This window comes from Neoarius graeffei, chromosome 1 (genome assembly GCF_027579695.1).
Source record: "Neoarius graeffei isolate fNeoGra1 chromosome 1, fNeoGra1.pri, whole genome shotgun sequence".
Lineage (NCBI taxonomy): Eukaryota > Metazoa > Chordata > Actinopteri > Siluriformes > Ariidae > Neoarius > Neoarius graeffei.
The window spans coordinates 68,759,575-68,769,648 of record NC_083569.1 but is presented as its reverse complement, the minus strand read 5'-3'; the positions used below and the strand labels follow the sequence as shown (position 1 = coordinate 68,769,648).

General features: G+C 41.6%; 1 protein-coding gene across 6 annotated transcripts in view; it reads left to right on the top strand.

The window, feature by feature from the left end:
- Window positions 1-10,074, top strand: part of arap2 (ArfGAP with RhoGAP domain, ankyrin repeat and PH domain 2) — a 184,318-nt gene that overhangs the window by 158,841 nt on the left and 15,403 nt on the right. For all 6 annotated transcript variants that reach the window (XM_060916930.1, XM_060917332.1, XM_060917247.1 and 3 more), the window contains 3 exons: window positions 6,511-6,639; window positions 7,614-7,750; window positions 9,336-9,418. In XM_060916930.1, coding sequence (XP_060772913.1) covers window positions 6,511-6,639; window positions 7,614-7,750; window positions 9,336-9,418 — 349 coding nt within the window. The remainder of the gene's footprint in view (window positions 1-6,510; window positions 6,640-7,613; window positions 7,751-9,335; window positions 9,419-10,074) is intronic.

Genomic DNA, 10,074 nt, shown 5'->3' with positions numbered 1-10,074 from the left:
GCAAAACACAACGGCAAATCATAAAATGCAAACAACAAATTTTGAAACACATCAGCATTAAATCAAAACTGAAAGGCTAAGTCCTTACTGAACATCATATGCTTGTTGCTAATTGGGCATGACATATATAACTCTCACAAGGAAATGAAATTGTACTTTTTTTTTTTTTTTTTAGGTTATCTGGTCAGCCTGTGAGTGTTGTTTTTTTTTTTCCTGAATATTCAGACTTTCTTTCGGTGTTCAGACCTGCCAACCTTTTTCTGGAGGAGCTACATAGTTTAACACCGCTGCAAAGAGTTATGACTCAAAATACTCAAATATCGGGTTTCCCTGACCCGATCCCCCCCAAAAAATTAAAACCTGCAGATCGGCCAATGGACATGTGAATCTGTGATGATTGTCAGTTGCACAGGTGTGTTTTGATATTAAATAACCTCTCTGTAGACGCTCTGCCCCATCCTAAAATCTCATATAATAAGTAAATCTCTAGTTTCCTCTCGATTTTCCTGCTTGAAAGATGCACTGATGTGGAATCGGGGTAAATGGAGAGCGTTTTGAGGTCATTCATCTGAAATCAAATCTACCAAAGTTTATTTGACTGAGATAACATTAGACATGTATTAGTGAGCATTAGTTAACTACAGTATATTTATTAGGAATGCCCCAAAAAGTCTGAAGTTATGTACCGGCCTACGCCAGGAAAGCCCTATCAGGAGCCTCGCATACAAGTTAAAGGCCAGAACCTTCAGGCAGTGGAAAGCTTCACTTACCTGGGTAGCACACTCTCAAGAGCAGTGAACATTGATGTTGAGATCAGCAATAGGATTGCCAAAGCAAGTGCCGCTTTCGGTAGACTCTGCAAGAATGTTTGAGATCAAAGAGGGCTTAAGGTCGCCACCAAACTAAAGGTCTACCGTGCAGTGGTACTCGCTTCACTGCTATATGCTTGTGAGACCTGGACTGTCTACAGTAGACACGCCAAACAGCTAAACCACTTCCACACAAGCTGTCTCCGCAAACTCCTTAACATCAAGTGGCAGGATAAAGTTCCAAACACTGAGATTCTGGAACAGGCCGGCATCCCCAGTGTCCATACTTTCCTTCAAAAAGCCCAAGTCAGGTAGGCTGGCCATGTCGTTAGAATGTCTGATAGACAGTTACCAAAACAGCTCATGTATGGACAACTGAGCCAAGGTAGGCGTACAGTTGGAGGGCAGAAGAAGCGCTTCAAAGACTGCCTCAAAGTGTCCCTCAAGAACATGGACATCAACCTTAGCACCTGGGAGTCCCTGGCTCAGGACCACTGTACCTGACGAGGCAAACTTCATAGCGGAGCCCAAGTTTCAGCGACCAGACACACTGAAGAGGCCAAGAGAAAATGAGAAGGCCACATTCGCTGAAAATCCAGCGCCCACCATCTTGTGTCCCACTTGTGGATGTAGTTTCATGCCCCAGATCGGACTAATCCGTCACCTCCGGGGACATAAAGACAATCCAACGCCTGCCAACTGAAGTCATGGTCATCTTCGACACCGAAGGACGAACAACAACATTTATTAGGGATGCCACTGAAAATTTCGAAACCTAATGTTAACTGTAATGCTGATTAGAAAGTGGATAACAATAGTTCTTTCTTTCCTGCTTTGTTTAGTGTGTTCAAACGCCATGCGAGAAACTGGAGCATACACGTCCACGGTTTTATGGCAACCATCAGGTGCTTGAGGAAACATGCCACTCTGAGATATACAGTATAAACACTTTATTGCTGAACAAGAAGAAAGATCATAAACATTTTACTATAAACAGTCCTCCTTTCCTGCATGTAAACCAAATGTCCTGTATTCATGTTAATACATACATACTCGTATGAACACCATGGCAGGTTGACGGGGTTTATGGTTATTTAGCACAAAAGTCTTTTTAGCACAAGTTCTAAGTTCTCTAGCACAAGATCCAAGAAGACTTAATTTTTATCTATGCGTAATCTAGTAGTGATGGAATGATCTGTAGTTATGCGACCCTCTGTTTTTATACTTCTCGGACAGATCACAGCTTTCTTTTAGAGACTCTTATTGGCTACTTAACTGAGTGCTCAATTTCAAGGGATTACAGAAGTGAAAATTTTCGCCATCTATCCCATTGTTATTACAACAACAAAGATCGTTCAGCTTGGGGACGCCACTAAAAACCAGTGTCGGTAAATGTCCTGAAAATTGTGTCAAAATGGGTAACAGCAGGAAGAAAGAAAATAATGAAAATGAAACGAGAACACTGATGGAGAAAAGGAAATGAACTTTTCCAAGATTTGCATGTACACACCAGTAAGTTGAGAGAAATAGATTTTCATTTGTGAAGGTGAAATTTATCATGAGAAGAAAGTCGCGTTACAAGTAATAGATGCGACAGGTAATTAAAACTGTTAACTTTGTCACGTGAAACTGATGTTTTGACGTCGCAGCAACACGTTTCTTGCACATGCGTTGACCATGGCTATAGATGCATTTCCACACTTAACATGCACAGCAGCAGAAATTCCAGCTTCCAGTCCTTAAGCAATCATCATAAACCCTTCCGAGATCAAGATGAGGGTTTTTTTGTTTGTTTGTTTTTAATTATTATTGTGACCATAATCCAGAGTTGTGCTAAGAGACTTTAGAAGTTGTGCTAAAATACTTTGGATTTGTGCTACAAGACTTGTGTTAAATAACCGGATACTGTTGACAGCATATCTAAAATAAGATCATATGAATGCTTTATTTAAAAAAAAAAGCATGACTAAATCATCAGATGATTCATTTAGATTCTCGTTTCCTCTTACTATAAGTATCCTGCAGCTCTGTTTTATCAGACTGACATGCACTATAGCCAATCACCAACGAGCATGTGATGTTCAATAAGGACCTACACTTTCCATTTACAGTTAATGGTGGTTGTGCTGTTCTTGGCCATCTACACTATATGGCCATGGGTATGTGGACACCTGACCATCACACGTATATGTGCCCCTTGATCAAACTGTTGCCACAAAGTTGGAAGCACACAATTGTATAGAATGTCTTTGTATGCTATTGCAATACCATTTCCGTTCACTATAACTAAGGGGCTTAGCCCAAACCTGTTCCAGCATGACAGCTCCCCTGATCACAAAGCAATATCCATAAAGACATGGTGTGCCAAGCTTGGAGTAGAAGAACTCATGTGGCCTGGGCAGAGCCCTCATTATGCCCTCAACTCCCAATGTCCTCTCTAGGATAAACTGGAACACAGACTGTGCACCAGACCTTCTCGTCTGATATCAGTGCCTGCCCTCACTAAATCTCTTGTGGTTGAATGGACAAATCCCCACAGCCACACTCCAAAATCTAATGGAAAGCCTTTACAGAAGAGTGGAAATTTTTATAGCAACAGAGTAGGGTCCAACTCCTATATTAATGGCTATGGTTTTGGAATGGGATTTTTTTTTTTTTTTTTTTTTTTTTTTTTTTTTTTAAAGATATTTTTTTGGGCTTTTTGCACCTTTATTGGATAGGACAGTGTAGAGACAGGAAATGAGCGGGAGAGAGACGGGAAGGGATCGGGAAATGACCTCGGGCCGGAATCGAACCCGGGTCGCCCACATTCATGGTATGGCGCCTTAACCACCTGAGCCACGACGCCCCCGGAATGGGATTTTCAACAAGCGCACACACCACTCAGCTATAACATTAAAACCCACTGACGGATGAAGTGAATAACATTTTGATTATCTCATTACAGTGACACCTGTCAAGGGGTGGGATATATTGGGCAGTAAGAGAGCAGTCAGTTCTCAAAGTTGATGTGTTGGATGCAGAAAGAAATGGGCACATGAAGGATCTGAGCAACTTTGGTAAGGGCCAAATTGTGATGGCTAGATGACTGGGTCTGAGCATCTCCAAAATGGGACATCTTGTTGGGTGTTCCTGGTATGCAGTGGTTAGTACCTACCAAAAGTGGTCCAAGGAAAGGCAACCAGTGAAGGGTGACGAAGGCTCAATGATTGGCATGGGGTACTAATGCCATATGCGTACGACTTGCCCATATGGTCCAGTCGTACAAAAGAGCTACTGTAGTACAGACTGCTGAAAAAGTTAATGCTGGCTGAAAAAGTTAATGCTGGCTAAAATGGAGAAATTTTAGCATTACCTTTTTCAGTAGTTTGTACTACAGTAGCTCGTCTGTGGGATTGGACCATGTGGGTTAGCCTTCGCGCCCCATGCGAATCTGTGAACCCTGTCAGCGGTTCACTGGTTGTCCTTCCTTGGACCACTTTTGATAGGTATTAACCACTGCATACTGGGAACATCTAACAAGATGTGCCATTTTTGGAGATGCTCAGGCCTAGTCATCTGGCCTTCACAATTTGGCCCTTGTCAAAGTCACTCAGATCCTTACGCTTGCCCATTTTTTTTTTCCTTGCTTCCAGCACATCGTCAAGAGCTGACTGTTCTCTTGTTGCCAAATATATCCCACCCCTTGACAGGTGCCATTGTAACAACATACAGTGGTGCTTGAAAGTTTGTGAACCCTTTAGAATTTTCTATATTTCTCCATAAATACGGCCTAAAACATCATCAGATTTTCACACAAGTCCTAAAAGTAGATAAAGAGAACCCAGTTAAACAAATGAGACAAAAATATTATACTTGGTCATGTATTTATTGAGGAAAATGATACAATATTACATATCTGTGAGTGGCAAAAGTATGTGACCCTCTAGGATTAGCAGTTAATTTGAAGGTGAAATTAGAGTCAGGTGTTTTCAATCAATGGGATGACAATCAGGTGTGAGTGGGCACCCTGTTTTATTTAAAGAACAGGGATCTATCAAAGTCTGATCTTCACAACACATGTTTGTGGAAGTGTATCATGGCACGAACAAAGGAGATTTCTGAGGACCTCAGAAAAAGCATTGTTGATGCTCATCAGGCTGGAAAAGGTTACAAAACCATCTCTAAAGAGTTTGGACTCCACCAATCCACAGTCAGACAGATTGTGTACAAATGGAGGAAATTCAAGACAATTGTTACCCTCCCCAGGAGTGGTCGACCAACAAAGATCACTCCAGGAGGAAGGCGTGTAATAGTCAGCGAGGTCACAAAGGACCCCAGGGCAACTTCTAAGCAGCTGAAGGCCTCACTCACATTGACTAATATGAATGTTCATGAGTTCACCATCAGGAGAACACTGAACAACAATGGTGTGTATGGCAGGGTTGCAAGGAGAAAGCCACTGCTGCTCGTCTGCAGTTTGCTGAAGATCACGTGGACAAGCCAGAAGGCTATTGGAAAAAATGTTTTGTGGACGGATGAGACCAAAATAGAACTTTTTGGTTTAAATGAGAAGCATTATGTTTGGAGAAAGGAAAACACTGCATTCCAGCAAAAGAACCTTATCCCATCTGTGAAACATGGTGGTGGTAGTGTCATGGTTTGGGCCTGTTTTGCTGCATCTGGACCAGGACGGCTTGCCATCATTGATGGAACAATGAATTCTGAATTATACCAGCCAATTCTAAAGGAAAATGTCAAGACATCTGTCCATGAACTGAATCTCAAGAAAAGGTGGGTCATGCAGCAAGACAATGACCCTAAGCACACAAGTTGTCCTACCAAAGAATGGTTAAAGAAGAATGAAGTTAATGTTTTGGAATGGCCAAGTCAAAGTCCTGACCTTAATCCAATCAAAATGTTGTGGAAGGACCTGAAGTGAGCAGTTCATGTGAGGAAACCCACCAACATCCCAGAGTTGAAGCTGTTCTGTACGGAGGAACGGGCTAAAATTCCTCCAAGCCGGTGTGCAGGACTGATCAACAGTTACCGGAAACGTTTAGTTGCAGTTATTGCTGCACAAGGGGATCACACCAGATACTGAAAGCAAAGGTTCACATACTTTTGCCACTCGCAGATATGTAATATTGGATCATTTTCCTCAATAAATAAATGACCAAGTATAATATTTTTGTCTCATTTGTTTAACTGGGTTCTCTTGATCTACTTTTAGGACTCGTGTGAAAATCTGATGATGTTTTAGGTCATATTTATGCAGAAATGTAGAAAATTCTAAAGGGTTCACAAACTTTCAAGCACCACTGTAATCAATGTAATTCACTTCCCCTATCAGTGGCCATCATGTTATGGCTGATCAGCATATGTATGTGATGATCAGGTGTCCACATACTTTTGGCGACATAGTGTGTAAAATGAGCAAACCACACAACCTTTTTACCACCTGGTGATCATGCCGTTTAATGCCACAGTGAAACACAGTGGTTTACATTTAAATCTATTCAGAGTGAATTCTAAATAAGGCAGGATACAATGCAAGGACACAAGCAAGCATTTGAGGATTAGGGAGTCTTGCTCGAGGGCTCCATCGTGGCTGTGTGGTGTTCCTGGGACTGGAACTTTTTAAATCTTCCTTTCAGACTCTTGAGCCTCTGATGAGCTTGTACTTGCATATCTCACGCTCTCGCTTGTATGTGTCTCTCAGAACGCCCATTACACTACAAAGAGAAGATTCTGGAGCAGGTTTTAGAGTGGAGCACGCTAGAGGATCCCAGCTCAGCTTTCCTGCTCATTAAGAAATTTCACGGATCCAAGATGTCCCATTTCAGTTCGGGTAGTGTATCTGTACCTTCCTGAAACATAAGGGACTTTAGCTACTTTTAGCTGTTTACTGAGTAAAATACTGGAGTCTAAATCTTTTCCCCCAAGTGCTATTTTCCACTACAGTAAGACTGCTTAGACATCAGTTCTGCATGCAGCTTTATTACAGGTTCAGTTCCTGTCGACTCGCATCTTTTCGAACGTTTTCACATCATGTTCTAAACTACATGATCCAACTTCTTCTCTTGCTATTAAGTGAAACCTTTCAATACATTACAGCCAGGCTCATTTAGCCGTTGCTTTTGGCTGTCCTTGAGCTATTCCACACATATATATATATATATATATATATATATATATATATATATATATATATATATATATATATCTATCTCAGACATCATGTTCTGTAATAGTTCAATCTTGAACTACACTGAATGGAATGTACAGCATTTTACACACAGAGTAATAGCACTTGGGGCGGCACGGTGGTGTAGTGGTTAGCGCTGTCGCCTCACAGCAAGAAGGTCCTGGGTTCGAGCCCCGGGGCCGGCAAGGGCCTTTCTGTGTGGAGTTTGCATGTTCTCCCCGTGTCCGCGTGGGTTTCCTCCGGGTGCTCCGGTTTCCCCCACAGTCCAAAGACATGCAGGTTAGGTTAACTGGTGACTCTAAATTGACCGTAGGTGTGAATGTGAGTGTGAATGGTTGTCTGTGTCTATGTGTCAGCCCTGTGATGACCTGGCGACTTGTCCAGGGTGTACCCCGCCTTTCGCCCGTAGTCAGCTGGGATAGGCTCCAGCTTGCCTGCGACCCTGTAGAAGGATAAAGCGGCTAGAGATAATGAGATGAGATGAGATGAGATGTTGTTACAGAATATGACTTGTATCACATACAATGTAATATGGTGCACATCAAACATGTAATAGTTATGTAGTTATAATCATGTGTGCCTAGATCTCATTTTGTGCCTGTGTGTCTGTCTTTTAGAAGGGCAGAAGGATTTCACGAAAGGAGAGCAGCTCAAGTTTAAAGACGGCTCCTGCAAACTGCTTTCTGGGAACAAGTTTCAAGACAAATTCTTTGTATTGCAGGACAGGAAGCTCCTGCTGTATAAGGATGCAAAAGTATAAATTCTTCCTTTCTCCCACACTCTCTGTCTCCCTCTCCCGCACTCGCTTCCTTCCTTATTCACGCACCACCCACTTCTTCCCTCATTACTCACTCACTCACTCCTTTATGTAGTCAGTCATTCACACACTTTCTCTTTCTAGCTCTTTTTCCTTCTTCTGACCTTCTCACTGACTGACTTGATCACTCATTTGTGTGCTCTGTATCTGTCCCCCTCCCGTTTCAGTATGAACCTTTCTTACTTGATTTCTTTCTATCACGTGTCTCTTTTGCTCTTGCTTGCGCTCCCCTCCCTCTCTCTTTTTAATTATCACCTTATTGCACTCTGGATCCTGGCATATCAGGTTGATGGAGTGCTTAGTGCCTGAAGCAGTGTTGCAGTACCTGAGTTTGATCATGATCACAATCAGCAACTTCACCCACTTCCTCTGTTCGCCTGCAGAAACTCCACTCTGACTCTTCTGATCCCCAGTAGCAAGAGTGTTTGCTGTCCCTAAGATCAGCTAGTGATTTAAAAAGTAGGGTTAAATGAGCCGGTTGGTTGGTTGGTTGGTAGGTTGGTTGGTTGGTTGGTTGGCCCACTTGTGGTATGTTGTTGAGCGGGGAATAAAACATTGCTTTCTCGCTTTTGAAATGAGGCGCAAAGCTGTTTCTCATTTGCCTGGAATGAACATGGTGATTAAAACAGTTCTACTTTTGTAAATTGTGCTGGGTTTTGTTCTGTGTGATTTATTTTTTTTTTTTGCACCATGCATATTCTGGTGTATTCTCCCTCTGGGGCTCCGACAGCTCGAGACTCGTGGAGACAGCAGAGTGTGTGTGTTTAATAATTGATATTTGAAGGAAGGAAGTGTTTGTGTGGGTGTAGGGAGACAGGTAAAGACATTTTAAAAGTAGGCTGTTCTCTTCTTAATTAGTATAATATGTCAGAATGTTCTCCTAATTACTGAGTAAAGAAGGTGCAAATCAGCTGTGAAGCAGAAATTTAATTGATATTCGGATGCTTTTGTTTTTCATGTTTCTTGAGCAAATGAGTGGGCAAAAGGTTTGTGTGAGAGGGGGAGAGGGAGAGATCTCATATATTTTTTTTATATCATTGTGCTCTTCTCTGTCTAGGGTTGTTCATTAAGTGTGAAATACATACCTTCTGGGCAACATTGCATTGTTGTTGGCATATGCTAGTTTAAGCAAGGCCCTTGGGCTTGTTACTGTTGTGTATAGGATAGCAGTGTTGTTTTCCTCATTTCAAGCAAATGAAAATATATATCATCGCCCCGCTAAGTCACTCATGCCCAACTGCAAGTCTGATTAAATTCCAGCACTTGTCACAGTGATGGTTTGGAAAAATATGATGTCATTTCACTGCCATCTCCTCAAGCAAAGGTGATTTTGTATTTTCTCCCAGGTGTGATCAACAAAGTAGGCTAGAATCATATCAAACTATGGACAAATTTTATATAATGGCACATTTAACGCACGAGACATTCACATAGCGCGCGAGTGTCGACGTGTTATGAATCGCGTTTCTTCCTTTTTAGGGTCAAGTTCATGTGACGATGTTGCTTGTAATTCTTTCCTCAGAGCACTAAACCAGAGAGAGAGGTTCCTGTGGAGACTGTGAAATGCTACTTAGGGATAAGAAAAAAGCTGAAGCCAACAAGCAAGTAAGCATCTTGTTTTGTGCATTCTTATTAATTATCCTGTAGTAAACCCCCGTAAACATAACGTGTTTAATGGTGATTATTTGACGAATAAACTCGCTGAGCTCTAAACTGTAATTGTTTTAAAAAACGCTCTCATGTATAACAATTTATTTTAAATGAGCTCAAATGTCAGAGAATTAAACACATTAGTCAAAATAAATTTTGCCATCCGAAACGCGCACTAATATTTCTGAAAATCAGATTGATTAAGATCAGTTCAGAAGAACTGTCGTGTGAGCCTCTGTCCTCATTAATATCACTTGGAGACTGCTGCCGTCTCAGGTGCTTGTGCCAAAGATTTGTTAGTTCAAGTTTCTACCCCAGAGGAAAGGATTCTTGAGGCTTCCCAAAACCACATTTAAATCTCACATAAGCAGAATTGATTAGCTGTAATTGGGTTTTAACATGTACAAGTGATCCATTTTAGTCCTCTCCTGCTGAGAACACTGCGACACCACTAGATTTGATTTGATTTTAATCGTTTTATTTTAACAGTTATACTTCCCATAAATTCGTCGATGAAGGTACGCTACTAATGGCGTGTCTGGAATTTTAACGTGTTTCACATTCATGTAGGATGGGAAAAGATAGATGCAACTGAATGGAGATGGTGAGAT